Source organism: Pseudophryne corroboree, chromosome 6 (assembly GCF_028390025.1).
Source record: "Pseudophryne corroboree isolate aPseCor3 chromosome 6, aPseCor3.hap2, whole genome shotgun sequence".
Lineage (NCBI taxonomy): Eukaryota > Metazoa > Chordata > Amphibia > Anura > Myobatrachidae > Pseudophryne > Pseudophryne corroboree.
In genome coordinates, this window is record NC_086449.1 from 422151998 (window position 1) to 422172298 (window position 20301).

Consider the following 20301-nt stretch of genomic DNA (forward strand, 5'->3'; position numbering starts at 1 on the left):
GACCCCTTGATTTAAGGGGTCCCCACTCCTCCAGGGTACCCCGGCCACGGGTGACTAGTTGGGGATTTAATGCTACGGCCGCAGGGACCGGTGTAAAAGTGTGCCCCGGCTGTGGCATCATCTCTCCAGCTAGTGGAGCCCGGTGCTGGTGTTAAAAATACGGGGGACCCCTACGTCTTTTGTACCCCGTATTTTTTGCACCAGGACCGGACGCAGAGCGCGGTGTTGGTTGTTAAAATACGGGGGATCCCCTGTCAATTTCCCCCCCGTATTTTTACAACCAGGACCGGCTCAAAGAGCCCGAGGCCGGTTATGCTTAGGAGGGGGGACCCCACGCATTTTTTTTTTCAGGTTTTTTTTTAAACAATTTTGTGCCATCCATGAAGTCGAATCAAGGACGCACACTATCCGTCAATTTGTCCGTTTTTCGACAGCGGGACTGTCGAATCCGTTTTTTTATTGAATATGTCGAATTCGGGTCCCGGCGGGAGGGTGTCTGACTGTCGAATTGTGTCGAATTAAAAAACGGTCGAATTCCAGACGGAATTCGACCGCAATTGCATATACCCCATGGTCTCCAGAACTGGACACAGTATTCCAGATGAGGCCGTACCAAAGACCTATAAAGTGGCATTATTAATTCTTTTTTCCTGCTACTAATTCCTCTCCCTATGCAACCAAGCATCTGACTTGCCTTTCTCATTGCTCATTATTTTTTCACCACCATCCTTCTATAGTAGCTATTTCAAACTTAATTTACAGTTATTTATATTGCGTTATTACACTGACCGCCTAATGTCTCCAACGATAGCATTTTGACGCTGTTCATATTGGATACTCCAGATGTAAAATTTTTGTAATACAACTGTGTTTCCGCACAAAGGAACAGTCAAAACAAGAAATAACAGTATACTTTTGAAACCAGCTCTTAATATTCTACGTGCTGGGATTGCCAGTTATAATTAGTTGGTGGTGCACCAGGGGTACAGTAGAACACTACTGAATAGTCAATACTCTAAAGACAAGAAAGAATAGACCCTTTGTTGGCACCAACAAAGGGACTTTTCTTTCTTCTCTTTAGCGCATACTCCAGATGTACGTATGATTCTAAAATGTATGCCCATTCTCTTCTGATGCCTGTGATGTTATAGAATTTTATACTTCAAACTATAAACCATTTAAAAAAAATGATAGGTATAAAAATAGGATTTTAATTACCTACCGGTAAATCCTTTTCTCGTAGTCCATAGAGCAGGGATGCGGAGCCCTTGGCCCTATAGCTGTTTTTTAACTACACATACCAGCACGCCCTGCTATAGTTTTGCTATTCGGCCATGCTAAAACTGTTGCAGGGCATGTTGAGATGTGTAGTTGAACAACAGCTGGAGGGCCAAAGGTTCCCCATCCCTGCCGTAGAGGATACTGGGAATCCATTTAGTACCATGGGGTATAGACGGGTCCACTAGGAGCCTTGGGCACTTTAAGAATTTTATAGTGTGCGCTGGCTCCTCCATCTATGCCCCTCTTACCAGACGGACATACTTTGAGGGAAGGATAGATAAGGAAAGTGGTGAGATTACGAGCCAGCACACAGAACAATAGGAAAGCCATGCTAACCAAACTTGAAACATGAACAGCAACAGCTGAACAAACCAGAATACTTAACCAATTAACAGTGCAGGAAGAACGAAGCACTGGGCGGGCACCCAGTATCCTCTACGGACTACGAGAAAAGGATTTACCGGTAGGTAATAAAAATCCTATTTTCTCTTACGTCCTAGAAGATACTGGGAATCCATTTAGTACCATGGGGAAGTACCAAAGCTCCCAAACCAGGTGGGAGAGTGCTGAGGTTCCTTCAGAACTGATTCACCAAACTGAAGGTCCTCAGAGGTCAAAGTATCGAACTTGTAAAACTTTGCAAACGTGTTCGAACCTGACCAAGTACCTGCTCGGCAGAGCTGTAAAGCCGAGACACCCCGGGCAGTCGCCCAAGAAGAACCCACAGAACTAGTAGAGCGGGCTTGTACAGATTTTGGAACCGGCAAGCCTGCCGTGGAATAAGCATGAATGATAGTGAGCCTGATCCAGCGTGCAATAGACTGCTTTGAAGCAGGACACCCAATTTTATTGGGATCATAGAGAACGAACAGCGAGTCGGATTTCCTGTGACGAGCTGTTCTCTTTACATACACCTTCAAAGCCCTCACAACATCCAAAGACTTTGAAGTTACAGAGGTGTCGGTGACAACCGGAACCACAATAGGTTGGTTGATGTGAAAAGCGGACACCACCTTAGGAAGAAATTGCTGACGAGTTCTGAGTTCAGCTCCGTCCTCGTGGAAAATTAAGTACGGACTCTTGCGGGACAACGCCCCTAGCTCCGACACAAGTCATGCTGAAGCCAAGGCCAACGGTGTGGCGGTCTTCCATGTAAAGGTACTTTACATCAACCTCCTGTAACAGTTCAAACCAGTCCGATTGGAGGAACTGCAGCATCAAATTGAGATCCCAAGGTGTCGTGGGGGGCACAAAGGGAAGCTGGATGTGCAAAACACCTTTCAAATACGTCTGAACCTCAGAGAGAGACGCCAATTGTTTCTGAAAGTAAATAAATAGACAAGGCCGAAATGTGGACTTTAATGGAGCCTAGGCGTAGGACCACATCCACTCCTGACTGCAGAAAAAGCAGGAGACGTCCCAGATGAAATTCCACCAAAGAATATTGTCTGTTTTCACACCAAGAGACATACTTCTTCCATATACGGTGGTAATGTTTAGACGTTAACCCCTTCCTGGCTTGGATCATAGTTAGGATGACCTTGTCAAAAATCCCTCTTCTGGCTAGAATCAGCCATTCAACTTCCAAGCCATTAAACGTAGACGCGGAAAGTACTGATAGAAGAACAGGCCCTGTTGCAGAAGATCCTCGCGAAGAGGTAGAAGCCACGGATCTTTGATCAGTATCTCGAGAAGATCCGCGTACCAAGCCCGTCAAGGCTAGTCCGGAGCAATAAGGATTGCTTGAACTTTGTCCCTTTTTATTCTCTTTAAAATTCTTGGTCTCAGAGGAACCGGAGGAAACACGTACACCAGCTGGTAGACCCACGGAGTTGTCAGAGCGTCTACCACCACTGCTTGTGGGTCTCTCAACCTGGAACAATACCGCTTGAGCTTCTTGTTGAGTCGAGAGGCCATCATGTCGATCTGTGGATATCCCCACCGACGTGTCAACCACCGGAACACCTCCGGATGGAGGCCCCACTACCCTGGGTGTAGGTCGTGTCTGCTGAGGAAGTCTGCTTCTCAGTTGTCTACTCCCAGAAGGCCGCCGACAACGCCACAACATGTTTTTCTGCCCAGAGGAGAATTCTTGAAACCTCGGACATTGCTGCTCTGCTTTTTGTTCCACCCTGTCGGTTTATGTACATTACCGCCGTTACATTGTCCGACTAGACTTGACTGGCCTGATTCCGAAATAGAGATGAGGCCTGCAGAAGGGCGTTGTAGATTGCCCTGAGTTCCAAGATGTTTATTGGAAGGATGACTTCCCGACTTGACCATCTTCCTTGAAACTGCACCCCCTGGGTGACTGCACCCCAACCTCTGAGGCTTGCATCTGTGGTTAGCAGAATCCAATTCTGAATCCTGAACCTCTGACCCTTGACAAGGTGAGAAGTCTGTAGCCATCACAGAAGGGAGATTCTGGCTTCTGGAGACAGACAGATCCTCTGGTGCATGTGAAGATGCGATCCGGACCATTTGTCCAACAGACAAGGGCCTCACATGAAACCTTCCGTACTTAAGTGTCTCGTAAGAGGCCACCACTGTCCCCAGAAGGCGAATGCACAGATGCACAGAGATCCAGGTTGGCTTCAGGACAGCCCGAACCATCGACTGGATTTCCATAGCCTTCTCCAAGGGAAGGAATACTCTCTGAGACTCTGTGTCTAGTATCATTTCCAGGAAAGGAAGCCTCTGCGTCAGTTCCAGGTGAGATTTTGGTGAATTCAGAATCCACCCGTGATCCAGGAGTAGTCTGGTTGAGAGGCCAATGCTGTCCAACAACCGCTCCCTGGGCGGTGCCTTTATCAGAAGATCGTCCAGGTACGGAATTATGTTCACTCCCTGTTTGCGGAGTAGAAACATCATCTCTGCCATCACCTTGGTGAACACTCTCGGTCCCATGGAGAGACCAAATGGCAGGGCCTGGAACTGGTAGTCCTGCAGTGCAAACCGTAGATAAGCCTGATGAGGGGGCCAGATTGGAATGTAAAAGGTACGCATCCTTGATATCCAGAGACACTAGGAAGTCCCCCTCCCCCAGACCTGAGATCACCTCTCTCAGAGACTCCATCTTGAATTTGAACACTCGCAAGTACGGGTTCAACGACTTGAGGTTCAAAATCGGTTTTACCGAACCGTCCGGTTTCGGTACTACAAACAAGTTGGAATAATATCCCTTGTTTTGCAGATGAGGTGGAACTGGAACAATGACCCGAGTCTTTACCAGTATTTGAATAGCGTCCTGTAAGGTTATACCTGCTTCCTGTGAAACTGGTAAGCCTGATTTGAAGAATTTGTGAGGTGGGAGCTCCTGAAACTCCAGTCTGTAGCCCTTGGAAATAAGATCTCTAACCCAGGAATCCTGCCATGATGTTGTCCAGATGTGACTGAAACATTTTAGTCGGGCTCCCATCTGCCAGTCCTCCAGGCATCGTGGGTCCACCATTATGCTGAAGGCTTTGAGGAAGCAGAGATTGAGCTCTGCTCCTGTGAACCGGCAGTTGCTGGTTTTCGTGGTTTACCTCTAGCGCCTCTGGTGGCTGTTGAAGAACCTCTGGTTTTGCCCTTAAACTTGGCAGTCCGAAAGAACTGTAGATTTGGTCCTGAGTAGGCCTTCCTGGCCGGGGGCAGCTGCAGAAGGAAGATACGTGGACTTACCCGCAGTAGCTTTGGAGATCCATTTGTCTAGTTCATCTCCAAATAAGGCCTCTCCTGTGAAGGTTGGCCTTCCATGGGTCTGACCGAACCGTCTGGTTTCGGGATTACAACATGGTCGAATAATAACACCCTCTTGTTGAAGGAGGGGACCCTTGACCACCACCTGTTAAAGATACAATTTGTGAATTGCAGTTAACACTGGCTCCCTCTCTTGGGGGGAAGCCCGCAGGGCCGTCGGTGAGGGGGCATCTTCTCACAGTCCAGCTTGTATCCCTGAGACACAATATCTATTGCCCAGGGACCTAACAGGGAGTGAACCCACTTGTGGCTGAACTTACGAAGGCGTGTCCCCACCGGGCCTAGCTCTGCCTGTGGAGCCCCAGCGGCATAGGTGGATTTTTGTAGGGGCCGGGGAGGACTTCTGTTCCTGGGAACTAGCTGTGTTGATCCCGGCTCTGACAAGAAAGGACGCACTTCAGACTTTCTTGTTTCTTTATTCGAAAGGCTGCATTTAATAATGTCGTGCTTTGTTAGGCTGTGCAGGAATATAAGGCAAACTAGCAGAATTACCAGCTATAGCTGTGGAGACCAGGCCCGAGAACCCTTCTCCACACAATCCTCAGCCTTCCATATGCCTCTTAAGTCGGCATCATCTGTCCAATGCATATTCTACAGGACACGTCAAGCAGAGATCGACATAGCTTTGACTCTAGGACCTAGTATACTCATGTCTCTTTCTCTTTGGGCATGCTTTATAACTATATATCTATCACTTAAGACAGCATCTTTAATATATTTACTAGGGTCTCAATCTCTGCTGATAAGGTAACTGTCCACGCTGCCACAGCGCTATAAACCCATGCCAACACAATCGACGGTCTGCGTAGTATACTAGAATGTGCACGTTATCTGCAGAATCCCTGAGAATAGCAAGTGCTACCGTCTGTGCAAACAGGACACCCTAGGGGAAGATTCTCAACACATCCTGGCCCTAGTGGGGAAAGGATACAGCCTGAGAATTCTCTTGTTGGAAGCTGCCGTCTCTTGTCTGGAGATTCCCGCTCTTTTTCCTCATGAGAGGAGGGAAATTTACCTCAGCATTCTTCCCCTTAAACATGTGTACTCTCGTGTCAGGGACAGATGAGTCATCAGTGATATGCAAATCATCTTTTATTTCAATAATCATATATTGAATACCTTCTAGCCATCTTGGCTGTAACTTTGCATTATCGTAGTCGACAGTGGAGTTAAACTCCGTGTCGATACCAGTGTTTGTTATTTTGGATAGTGAGCATTGTGAGACTCTGAAGGTCTCTGTGACATAGGGACAGACATGGGTAGATTTCCTGTCTGTTCCCTAACCATTTGTGCAATAAATTCACCTTAGAACTTACACATATCCAAACAGGTGTCGGCGTTGTCGACGGAGACACCCTCTCACACACATATCCGCTCTATCACCTCCTTAGAGGAGCCTTTTACCTCAGACATGTCAACACACGCGTACCGACACACCACACACACAGGGGATGCTCTATTTGAGGACAGTTCCCCCACAAGGCCCTTTGGAGAGACAGAGAGAGAGTATGCCAGCACACACCCCAGCGCTATATAACCCAGGGATTACACTACAACTCGGTGTTTACCCAGTAGCTGCTGTATATACAATTTTTGCGCCTAAATTTATGTGCCCCCCCCTCTCTTTTCACCTTTTGTGTACCAGGATACTGCAGGGGAGAGCCTGGGGAGCTTCCTTTCAGCGCAGCTGTGAAGAGAAAATGGCGCTGGTGTGCTGAGGAAGAAGGCCCCGCCCCCTCAGCGGCAGGCTTCTGTCCTGTTTCTGACTAAAAATGGCGGGGGGTTTTACACATATACAGTCACAGACTGTATTATGTGTATTTTTATTGCTGCCCAGGGCGCCCGCCCCCCCCCCCCCCAGCGCCCTGCACCCGACAGTGACCGGAGTGTGTGGTGTGCTGTGGGAGCAATGGCGCACAGCTGCGGTGCTGTGCGCTACCTTAATGAAGACAGGAGTCTTCTGCCGCCGATTTCATCGCTTCTCTTCTGTCTTCTGGCTCTGCAAGGGGGACGGCGGCGCGGCTCCGGGAACGGACGATCGAGGTCAGGCCCTGTGTTCGAACCCTCTGGAGCTAATGGTGTCCAGTAGCCTAAGAAGCACAAGCTAGCTGCAAGCAGGTAGGTTTGCTTCTCTCCCCTCAGTCCCACGTAGCAGTGAGTCTGTTGCCAGCAGATCTCACTGAAAATAAAAAACCTAACAAATACTTTCTTTCTAGCAAGCTCAGGAGAGCCCACTAGGAGCACCCAGCTCTGGCCGGGCACAGATTCTAACTGAGGTCTGGAGGAGGGGCATAGAGGGAGGAGCCAGTGCACACCAGATAGTACCTAATCTTTCTTTTAGAGTGCCCAGTCTCTTGCGGAGCCCGTCTATTCCCCATGGTCCTTACGGAGTTCCCAGCATCCACTAGGACGTCAGAGAAATAGAGATTAAGTCTTTTTTTTTTGTATCTAGACACAGTGGATGATTGCAATTCTGCTGTAGTAATTGTACCCTCAGTAAATATAAAACATGTGTGCAGGCTAAGAATAAATTACCATGGAAACAGACAGTGACAAGGTAATGCAAATAAAAGCTAGACTCTTGCAAAGGTCAGACATGCGAGTAATTCCATTTCACCATAAATTATCCTGTGTTGTTTTGATTAATATACCGTAGGTCAACACCGGTCTTAAAACCAGTAGTCTGCTTGTTAGCTACATTTAAATTTACAAGCAGGGCCAGCACACATTTTAGATGTTCCTCTTTAAAAAACTAAACATAAATAGCTCAGTACCGCAATTTGTCAAAAATTATTTCCATGCACATTGTTTGTATACCCATTTTACCAAACTGAATTATTTCTTCCCTCATACTGTACTGACCATTTGAAATAAATGATGGTTTCACAGATTACAAGTCAATGCTTACAGTGCTCGTGTGTTTATGCAGGATGCAAGCCAATGTAGCATACCGCGTTTTATGCTCTTCAAATGTAAACCTTTTCTTTACTATATTTTAAAACAAATTACATCAATTTGTTTGCCGGAAACAAAGTAAACACGAGATACTGCAAAGTGGGTGGTCTATAACAAAAATAGTGCACACCTATTGATCAACTTGTGTTGTACCTACCTTGAAGAAGATATAGAAGTAGCAACCAATAGAAAATGACCTTTGAAGTAACTTGAAGCCACCATTTATAGAAAAAGGGAAAAAAAACAACTCGAACTATTCCTTTCCTTGTTAAAGATGTCCACGGGCTTTCTGGTTTCGTTTTTGCAAATGCGGATCCTTTAAATCAAAAATACTTTGTATTAGAAAAAACAAACAAACAAACAAACAAACAAACAAACAAACAAACCACATCATAAGCCAGTCAACTGATTCATAGTCTGATGCTCCAATTCTTCAGACAAAAACAGAATGGGGAAGAATGTGATCTAAGTGACTGACCGTGGAAAGACTGCTTGCGCAAGACAGGGCTGTTTGAGTATCTTGAAAACTACTATCTACTGGGATCTCCATACACAACAGTCAAGAGTTTACAGAGACTGGTGTGCAAAGCTGAAAAAAAAAAAAAAAAAAAAAAAGGCGGTCTCTGGATAATAACACCTTGTTAATGAGATCAGAGAATGTTCATTCTGCTTTAGCCAACAGGAAAGCATCAGTAACTCAAATAATGATGCGTTACAACAGTAGCATGCAGAAGAGCATCTCTAAACACAATCTTGTACTGGACATCCTACAGCAACAGAGCATGCAAGATTTCACTCAAGCTGGGAATGGGAAACGGAGGCAACATGACAATAGAGTCAACAAAACTGGACAGCTGAAGACTGGATAAATGTCAATTAACTATGCAATATGCCGCTGATCAGAATTTGACATAAACAAAGGGTCAAATCGGAATTGTATCAACTTTTCAGGCTGGTGGTGGTGTAATAGTATGGAGAATGTTTTCTTGGTACTCATTAGGAACATTAACACCAATTGAGCATTGTGTTAATTAGTATTATTGCTGGAAATGTTATTGCTTTGTGGCCACTGTCTAAAAATCTTCTAATGGCAACTTCCACTAGCATAATGCCTCATCTCACGCACATGACCGTGACATCAGTGTAATCCAATTGTCTCCACAGTCACCAGATCCCAAGTCAATAGAGTCCCTTTGGGATGTGGTAGAATAGGAGATATTCAGCATAACTATAGAGTTGGCAAATCTGCTACAACTGCGTAATGTTATCACATAAACATGGACAAGACTCTCTAAAGAACGTGCCTTGCTGAATCAATGACACAACAAATTCAGGATGTTTTATTAAACATCCCCGTATACTTTAGCGGGGTACACACTATACAATAGATCGTGTTATATTGGTGCTTTCAACCAATTTACATGATCATTGTATAGTGTGCATGCCCATCCGTCACTTGGTGCTATTGTTCATTAACTCATCGCATTGGATGTGCTGCACGCCCAATGGGACGCTTCCATGCTCGATGCTGTTTTGTTACATGAAGCATGTAACACATCACGCCGTTGTTTAGTATGTACAGCACATGTGATGTAACATGAAGACACTTACAATCATTTCAATAAACATATACATACCATATATAAGGTTTTTATTTCGAACAATCCTGTAGAATAACATCTAAAAACAGGATTTTAATACCTACCGGTAAATCCTTTTCTCCTAGTCCGTAGAGGATGCTGGGGTCCACTTCAGTACCATGGGGTATAGAAGGTTCCGCAGGAGCCATGTGCACTTTCAGACTTTTCAAGGGTGTGAACTGGCTCCTCCCTCTATGCCTCTCCTCCAGACCTCAGTATAGGAACTGTGCCCAGGGAGACTCACATTTCGAGGAAAGGATTTACTTTTAATTTAACGGTGAGATTCATACCAGCTCACACCTCAACCATGCCGCACAACATGGCATTCAACGTAACACACGCCAACAGGCATGAACCATTTGCAGCAACATGCTGAAAATAATTGTAACACAACACTTGTGTAACTACAACAAAGTAACTACTGCAGGTAAAGTACGCACTGGGTCGGGTGCCCAGCATCCTCTACGGACTAGGAGAAAAGGATTTACCGGTAGGTATTAAAATCCTATTTTCTCATACGTCCTAGAGGATGCTGGGGTCCACTTCAATACCATGGGGTTATACCAAAGCTCCAGTACGGGCGGGAGAGTGCGGATGACCCTGCAGCACCGATTGACCAAACTTGAGGTCCTCATCGGCCAAGGTGTCAAATTTGTAGAACTTTGCAAACGTGTTTGCCCCTGACCAAGTAGCTGCTCGGCAAAGTTGTAATGCCGAGACCCCCCGGGCAGCCGCCCAGGATGAGCCCACCTTTCTAGTAGAATGGACATTTACAGTCTTCGGTACCGGCAATCCTGCCGTGGAATGAGTGTGCTGAATCGTCCCTCTGATCCAGCGCGCAATCGTCTGCTTAGAAGCAGGACACCCAATCTTGTAGGGAGCATACAGGACAAACAGAGCCTCTGTTTTCCTTATCCGAGCTGTTCTTGCGACATAAATCTTCAAAGCTCTGACCACATCAAGAGACTTTGACTCAGTGAAAGTGTCAGTAGCCACTGGCACCACAATAGGTTGGTTCATATGGAAAGCCAAAACCACCTTTGGAAGAAAATGTTGGCAAGTTCTCAACTCTGCCCTATCTTCCTGGAAGATCAGGTAAGGGCTCTTGTGAGACAAGGCCTCCAACTCAGACACCCGCCTTGCGGATGCCAAGGCCAAAAACATCACCACTCTCCAAGTGAGAAACTTCAATTCTATCTCCTGTACAGGTTCAAACCAATCCGATTGAAGGAACTGCAACACCACATTAAGGTCCCATGGTGCCACTGGAGGCACAAATGGAGGCTGGATGTGCAGCACCCCTTTCACGAACGTCTGAACTTCTGGAAGGGAGGCTAATTGTTTTTGAAAGGCTGAAATCTGGACCTTGATTGAACCCAATCTTAGGCCCGCATCCACACCAGCCATGGAGAAAATGGAGAAAACGTCCCAACTGAAACTCCTCCGTAGGAGCCTTCTTGGATTCACACCAAGGCACATATTTTATCCAAATACGGTGGAAATGTTTAGACGTTACCTGAATAAGAGTGGGGATGACTTCTTTGGGAATACCCTTTCGGGCTAGGATCCGGTGCTCAACAGCCATGCCATCAAACGTAGCCGCGGTAAGTCTTGATACACACACGGCCCCTGCTGCAGCAAGTCCTCGCGAGGAGGAAGAGGCCGAGGATCTTCTATAAGCAACTCCTGAAGATCTGGATACCAAGCCCTCCTTGGCCAGTCTGGGGCAATGAGGATTGCTCGAACCCTTGTTCTTCTTATGAATTTGAGAACTTTTGGTATCAGTGGAAGTGGAGGGAAGGCATATACCGACCGAAACACCCACTGGGTCACCAGTGCATCCACTGCTATTGCTTGAGGGTCTCTCGACCTGGAACAATATCTCTGAAGCTTCTTGTTGAGACGAGATGCCATCATGTCTACTTGAGGAACTCCCCAAAGACTTGTCACCTCTGTGAAGACTTCTTGGTGGAGGCCCCATTCTCCTCGATGGAGATCATGTCTGCTGAGGAAGTCAGCTTCCCAGGTGTCCACTCCCGGAGTGAAAATTGCTGACAGAGCTCTTGCATGCCTTTCCGCCCAGAGGAGGATCTGTCACCTCTGCCATTGCCGCTCTGCTTTTCGTTCCGCCCTGACGGTTTATGTACGCAACTGCTGTTATATTGTCCGACTGGATCTGCACGGGTTGATCTTGAAGATGATGTACCGCTTGTAGAAGGCCATTGTAAATGGCTCTCAATTCCAGAACGTTTATGTGAAGGCAGGTTTCCTGACTTGACCATTTTCCTTGGAAGCTTCCCCCCTGTGTGACTGCTCAACAGCCTCGGAGACTTGCATCCGTAGTTACTAGGACCCAGTCCTGAATCCCGAACCTGCGTCCCTCTAGTAGGTGAGAACTGTGTAGCCACCACAGGAGCGAAATCCTGGCTTTGGAGGACAGGATTATCTTCTGGTGCATGTGTAGGTGGGATCCAGACCACTTGTCCAACAGGTCCCACTGGAATATTCTGGCATGGAATCTCACAAACTGTATGGCCTCGTAGGCTTATCTTTTCTTTTCCTGTCCTCTGCCGGGAAAGGATAAGCAACCTGAATCCTTTTGGGAATCTGAAATTTCTTTTCAGGGTTTACCCAAACTCCCTCAAATAGAGCATTAAGCTCATGAGAAGGAGGAAAAGTTACATTAATTTTTTTTCTTTATAAAAATAAGCCTTCTCCTGAGGTACAGGAGGAGTTTCCGTAACTTCCAAAACTTCCTTTATAGCAACCGTGTCGGTATCAGTATGTACTATTTGTGCAAATGGTCTCTTATGTGACCCAGAGGGGTCGCCTGCAGATGAAAAGGCAGAACTATGAAAAATAACATCTTCCACTGATTTTCTCCAGCTCTCTGCATGAAACTCCGGCTTATCTAATCTCTTATTGATATAATTCACACTATCACGTAATTCTTTCACCCATTCAGGCTCCTGGTGTGCCGGTAGCGCAACCACATTACAACTCTGTGTCCCTAAAATGGCTCCCTCAGGGGAAGAGCTCCCTGCCTCAGACATGTTACACACGTGCACAACCACACCACAGACACTCCGGGACTTATAGGGGACAGACCCACAGTAAAATCTGTCAGAAGGACACAGATAGGATTTGCCAGTTCACAACCCAGCGCCAGTAATAAATTGTCTGTGAAACACAAAATGCCCACTGACATGTAGCGCTTTTATAATGGTAATCACACAATATATAGCACCAAATTTCACTGTGCCCCCCCCTGTTTTGAACCCTGATACTTGGTTCAGCAGTGGAGGAGGACCAGCGTTCTTCTCTGCAGCCTGGAAGGAGAGAAAATGGCGCTGAGCAGTGTGCTGGCTGACTGAGGAGGAAGGCCCGCCCCCGTAATGGCGCGTTTCTCCTCGGCATTTATCAGGTAAATTTTTATACTGGCGGGGGTAGGACTGTGCCTCAGCATCTTATGTCCCTTTCTTTGCCAGTTTTACTAAGTTTCATGCTGCTGCTGCGCGCCCCCCCCAGCGCCCTGCAGTGCCTGTGTATGTGTGGGTAGCATGGCGCGCAGCGTTCCCGCCCGCTGCACGGTACCTTTTAGCCATCACAATGTCTGTAGATTTCTTCTTACACTCACCTGTCTTCTGACTTCTGGCTCTGTAAGGGGGGTGACGGCGGGCTGTGGGAGTGAGCACATAGCCGCAGCTAGCGTTCAGTTCCCTTCAGGAGCTAATGGTGTCCTGTCAGCCAGAAGCAGAGCCTTCTGCCCCCTAAGTCCCACGAAGCAGGGAGACTGTTGTCAGCAGTTCTCCCCGAAAATAAAAAACCTAACATAAGTCTTTTCAGAGAAACTCTGTAGAGCTCCCCTGGAGTGCATCCAGTCTGCATCTGCACATTTTCTAAACGGAGGTCTGGAGAAGGGGCATAGAGGGAGGAGCCAGTTCACACCCTTGAAAAGTACTAAGTCTCCTGAGGAACCGTCTACACCCCATGGTACTGAAGTGGACACCAGCATCCTCTAGGACGTATGAGAAAATGTATTATATATTTGTTGGTGAAACCAGGTGGACCAGTTGCCCCCCGCGGAGAGTTCCTTCACAGCAGCAAGAACTTTTCTTGCTCCGTCCATGTGACATTAAAAATAGTTAAAGATTCTGACTTCCGACTGTGTGTTCTTAAGCTACCACACACACAAAAATTAAAAAAATATGGGTATAGAAACATCTGACTGATGATAAAGCTATCAAGGTGCAAATTATACAGTTTGTCATAATACAGATGTGTCCTCATACATCACTGCTGCAGGCACGCACAACAATCCCTCTCGAAGCACCAAATTCAGTGAGACTCTGTTAATGCTGTGCGTCTATTTTGCATCTTAGTTGAATGTGAGGCGACTAGAACACAGCAAGAGACTATGCAGATTCATTTGATTTGTGACACCTGTATATGAGTCTCTGAATCTGCATACAATTCAGCAGCTGCAACTTTTTCCCATGCCATGTTCAGTTGTGCTTTGTATACAGACTCAGTCACACAGAGATATACAATTGTTGCATGTCAAATTCCTCAGCAGAGTATCATGGTGCGTCCTAGTCACATCGCACTGTGACGAAGATGCATAGTCCGCAAAAAAAAAAAAAAAAAGGCCCCCAGACACTAGCCGATATACATGGGACCTGGCTATTCATTACACCAGGCATCTATCGATTCATGACATATTGCAGCTAGAAGTACGAGGACATAATTGTAGCTAACAAAAGAGTTTAGCAACCGTTTATCATCTAGTACTTTAAGAAACCAAGGAATAGATGTAGGTTACCGGGACATATATCGTGCAGGTATCACTCTTCCCGCTTTGTATCTTTACCGAGGCGAAGCAGGAAGCACTAATGCCGAGATGTATGAACATCTCGACTGACTGAGAGGGAGAGTGAAAACTCCCCCCTCCGGTGATCCCTATCAGCTGCAACAGCGCATCAGCTTAGTGCTAATGCGCTGTGAATATCCACCCATCCGGCTCACTGGGAATGTGCGAGATCTCGCCTGCAGCCCGGAGCCGGCACCTGCCAGGGAGAGCGCCGTCCCTGCTGAGGAGACAGGGCTTCGATAGTTGCAGATGTTGGAATGGTCAGTGATGCTGACAGTTCTTACATTGCCCTCACATATCGGCGTGCTATTTTTAAGACAGCAGCGCAGATAACGACAGGTATGTCAAGACAGGCAAAACCCCAATTGGGCCGAATAATCAAAGTCTAAGACTTTGTTGGCCTCAAGAAAAAGAAAGTCTTATATGCAATGTTGTATGGCAACAAGAGGAGAACTGCTCATACGGTGCATAACTCCAGCATCGGTGACCCCCACAACGTGCTCAGTAGGTTATACTCAGGAATTACATATAGCCTTCTGGGAGAGAGAGCACTGAGGCAGTAAGAGGAGCGCTGCACATACTATGCATCTGCTTATATCCGCCACAGTGTTGGCTGTGTCTGTATGTTACCGGGTAGCGATCCCGGATACCAAGACACCTGCTATGTATAATTCCATATCACAGTACAGAGACTGTGCTAGGGCAGAGAGCAGGCCATTACCCTCTCTCCCCCCTTCGCAAACACTATACAGTGCACTGTTCAGCCCCAGGGGCCCTACCACACATTACTCACCTCACTCCCTGCCGCGTTCACGTGTTCCTGGCGCTTCTGTTATGTGAATAAGTGCTCTTCTGGTCAGTGAGGAGGAGCACCCAGGGTAAGAGACAGGGCAGGGACACATAGGATGGAGAAGGAACCTGGGCGGACACAAGTAGGAGGTAGGAGCAGAGTGAGAGTAACACTGATGTGGAAGGTTCTGTCAGGCCTTCCACTTGTTTTTACATAGTAAAATGGGTCCACAAAAATGTGTTTGGGGCGCGAGTTTGACATGCCTGCTGTAAGAGAACAGAATATTACAAAGCAATATTCCCTATATTGAATGTGATGGGCACAGAGATGATCTGCCATAGCAATAGTAATATGTTCAATATCCCCAGGCACTTAAAAAGATAAGCACAAGGTAACACCCAACCAAAACAGTGTCATAAATAAACAAATGTGTCAATCTCTTGTAACTTGCTACCAGTCCCGGGACACCTGATCTTTAGGTCCGATGACACGACCAATGATAGTAATGTTCCATTCAGCCAGTAGCTGGACTCCAACTTTAAAACATGAAATAACATAGGAACCGGTACCATAGTGAACAGGAACTATGATATGTCCTGCAGTATGATATGTAATTATGTCTTAGAAAAGCAGTGATAGATTGGTATGACCACCTCTTGGCCAGCATAGTTGGTGACAGGTCCGGGAAGATGTACAAACTGCCTAAAGTATCACGTCCTTCAGCTTGTCTCGCTGCTCTTAAAATGTTTTTCTTGATATGTAAGAAATGGACTCTCACCAAGGAATCTCAAGAGAACCCACTTGCCCCAGCCCTCGACTTAGGTACATGATACAAATCTTCAATTAGCAAATCTTGTGGAGGGCAGTAGTTTTAGAAATAGCTTGGAGACATAGTCCATTCATTCTGCATTGGAAACAGAGTCTAGGATGCAATGTATCTTCAGGTTATTCCTCTGTGACCTATCCTCCAGATCTCTAATCAATGACACTTCAAGCTTGGAGGGCGGCATAGGCTGTATGGTCATTATGGGATATTTTTTCCTTCCAGATGGCATTTTTCCTTCCAGATGATCTGCGCGGCCACCCAGTCTCATAATCTCAAAGCCCAAAGATTGCACAGAGGCTTCCACCCCTGTCAGCATGAAAAGCCATAGTGCAGCAGCGTACTAGCATGGTGGCCAGTGAGGGTGCCCAGGTGGGCAGTGTAGGGGAGACACCACTTCTAAATTGAATACAGTAATAGCCAAGAAGAGGATAGGAGGAAGAATCTTATGGTGCTTAGCTTTTTTAGGTGGCACGGTAACAATCAATATATACGGAAACACCAATAGACATGGATTCAACCAGTAGATAGTGGTACGGACTGCCCGAACTACTGCAACATTGGATAAATAGGCTACTGCATGGGTGTAGGAGGCATTAGTGTAGGATACAGATTGTAAACTTAACCAGGTGTATTTGCTATAGTGTTCCAGGAGGTAGGAAGAAATGTTACTTTATCAAGGTTCCCGTCAGACCGCTGATGTATATAAAACAGCAGGCAACCTACACCATGACGGGGCAAGGGGCTACGGGTAGCTAGCGAAGCAATATCTTTCTTCTCTGCAGCCTTGGTAGAAACAATAAGGGGTATATTTACTAAAGTGTGGGTTATTAAAAGTGTAGATGTTGCCCATTGCAACCAATCAGAATTTACTTATTTATTTAGCACCTTCTGAAAGATAATAGCTATAATCTGACTGGTTGCTATGGACATCTTTTCTACTTCTAAAAACCCACATTTTAGTAAATATACCCCTAGGAGTCTGGAGGTAGAGGGAAGCAATTCCATCACGATAGAAGGCAAGCAGGTAAACACAGCTCTGTCTGGTAGGGTCAATCTGAAGAACGATGGTCCCAACCTCCAGTAGATATCACTGCTAAGTAGCACAGAGTGATATGGAGAACCAGGGTAACTGGTGGGTTTCCCATCCAAACATCATTTAGCATCCAGAACGCTGAAACACAGACTTGTCAGCTACAGTAAGAATTACTGTGGAGTTCCCGACAACAGGGGGGCTGTTGGAGGAGTCAGGGTGACAACCATGACTGCGTATCTCCAGTCCGCAGAGCTGATGACCCGGAAGTTTAGCTCACAGTTACAGGTCAGAGGCGGCCTGGAGGTCAGGTGGTCTCTGAGTAGGTGTTACTTCAGAGATGTCCAGGATCACCATGGCATGTTAGGTGTTAAATGCAGAAGGAAGAGTCTCCCAAAAAAGCCATTATTCAATAAACTGACAGGAGCATCACAAATATGTGTCTCCTCCGTCCTTAGACCAGAACAAGCCCCGAGATTTTAAAATTGTAATTGCTTATTTCCATACACACTACCTTTTGTTTTAATATTCGCTGATACTTTATAAGAATTCATAACTTATATTGTGCACCACATTATGACCATTGTTTTACTTTCCTTGTTTATGGTTGTGCACTATGGGCCTAATTCATGTTTGTACGCAATACCCATTTTAACAGAGTGACTGACAGAAAGGGACCATTTGGGGGAGGTAACCGGGAGGAAAGGCAGAAACGCAGTCATGACACGGCCATTTTTGGGGTGTGCATCTGCGCCAGTGATAGTACTGCTGTGGCCAGTGTCCATGACCACTGACTTACTCTGGGAGTCACTGTTCCTTGTTATTGTGTCGATGCTGCTAACAGGTATGTGTATAGAGTTGCTGAGGATTTTGTGACAGTTCCGGTTGGTGTCTATGTTCTTTTTCTGGGCGGCTGCTTCACTTGCGATTATGATCAAGTCCGTAGGCTGAACATTCACACCTGCGTAGGCATGTGCATACAAACATGAATGAGGCACTCTATTCAGTTGGTGGTTGTAGTATATCCCTAAACCATGATCATTAGTAATGAGGACTACAAATTACCATTTCTATAGGAAACCCTTTTTATGTACAGCTTGATAAATTCCTATGCAGTAGGCTTACCTTTCTTTTTCGCACTATGGGTGGCATTAGAACCTAGCACTGACCCTGAACATATAGGTCTCCTAATATACTGGATAGTGTATAAAATACTGTATCCATAATTAACACTAAAGAATAGATAATCTATACAGGCTGTACAGGAGAGTCCAAAAATAATAACGTTTTTGCTCAGAGAACAGAGGTGAGGTCTAGGAGAGATGCTGGATGGAGACAAAGATACTTTGTTTTCCACTGTTCTGGATTATGCAATGCAGAGTAGTTGCCAAACTGAAGGAGCTCTTAGTGAAGAGATGCATATGTTTCAATCCAATGTGTATGCAGAAATGCAATATGTTGATTTTGGAGAGATATTCGCAAGTTAAAAATTGTGTGGAGGCAACTAGAGATCAAAGAATCTTATTAGGGTAATCTCATGACCCTCAGCCGTCCTTAGGAACTGCAGCTCAGCATGGACCAGCCACTAGGACATCCACTGCTCAGTCCCGACTGCCTGTGACTGGGTCATCGCTGGGAGGGTGCAATCTCCAGACCACACAGCAACGACAGCCAGGACTTCCCTGTGGAGCCGAGGGGGAATAGCACAAAGACAGGATATTGGCAGTTATCTTGGCAACCAGCACACTTCCATACTGCTGGCTTCCGCCTGCTTCTTCCCCCCGACCCAGAGTAGCTGCACGGGAGGTAGGAACAAAGCAGCTCACCATTCTTCCGCCCACTCTGCTTTCCTCCTCCAGGGCCATGCTACTTACCCAAATGGCAACCCCTCTCTCCAGCTACTGTCAGACACCCTCCATCCCACCGCGCTGGGTCGAAAGCAACAGCTGCTGCATTTGGCAGTATTTGTGGGCCACAAAGGTTCCTGTGCTCCCTACCAACGGACAGGAGTTTTCTTCCTTGGGGCCGCAGCAACACTGCAGATATGGGTCAATGACAATAACTTCCTCAACCCCCTATTTTTTTTTTTTTATATAACCTTGTACTTCCATCCCACTGTTATGCCTGTATGCTGTACCTCGCACTGGCGCAATCTATGTAGTACACCCCAGAAGGCTGGCTCAGATGGTTCCCCTGTGGGCAGGCTGACCTCACAGAGTAAATACAGGTTATAATTATTATATATATCTTATTTTTAGTTTATACCAAAAATGCTCTCACCAACCCTGCATTATGCTTATTATGTGCCGTGAGTTATTTGTACTTAATTATTTCTGTATGTTTTTCTACTGCTCTAACGCCTTTGTACTATGTACCATGTTTTGATGTATGTAAAGAGACCAAATCCCGTGTGGGAAAAGCACACCATAAATAAAATTATTAGAATTATGTCAAACATGTATCTCATATAAACATAAGTGGCAAGGAAAAGGTTAAATATCCCATAATAAATACACACCACATCGTATAACCCCAGTAGATCGAAATGAGCTTTCTAAGCACACCTTATCACATTGTAAGATGCTTGTCTCTTCTTGCTAGCAGCTGACTCTGGTCCGGTGAAATGACTGAGTGCTCATATACACACACAGCATTACGAATCCTAAATGGTGTGCTAACCAATCAGCTCCTGACATTTTTCAAACACATTCCAGGAGCTGGTTGGAACACCATTTAACGAGAGATAACAAGAATATCATTCATTCAATCTGCCCCATAGTATGATAACAACAGAAAACACACTCTTGAGGAAATACAGAATTTCATACTATACCTCGGACAAGATCCACATCAATTAGGTCAGGCTTTACATGTCCAGTTTTCTTTGGTTTGTTTCTTAAACCCTGCACAAAAGTAGGAAAAAATATTTATGGAAGGCTATCTTTTCTAAAGCTGTACATGAAAACAATATTGTGAATTTGTAGCCCACCTTTATCGCCACATCAAAATGTTGGTGTAGTTTATTAATGATCTCCTCTATCCAAGCACTGTATGTGTCATCGGCCAGGGCTATGATGACGTGATACACTGTAAAACATGTCACCAAGCCTCAGACGTACCCAGGAAAGTGGACGGAAACCAGAAGGTTAGTCTACTCTCTGAGGAATG

The 20301-nt window shown here is 45.9% G+C and overlaps 1 protein-coding gene across 6 annotated transcripts in view; it reads right to left on the reverse strand.

Moving 5' to 3' along the window:
* Nucleotides 1-20301, reverse strand: part of PHTF2 (putative homeodomain transcription factor 2) — a 325987-nt gene that overhangs the window by 121581 nt on the left and 184105 nt on the right. For all 6 annotated transcript variants that reach the window (XM_063926970.1, XM_063926968.1, XM_063926969.1 and 3 more), the window contains 2 exons: nt 19967-20036; nt 8135-8293 (listed from right to left, as the gene is read on the reverse strand). In XM_063926970.1, the coding sequence (XP_063783040.1) occupies nt 8135-8293; nt 19967-20036 (229 nt within the window). The remainder of the gene's footprint in view (nt 1-8134; nt 8294-19966; nt 20037-20301) is intronic.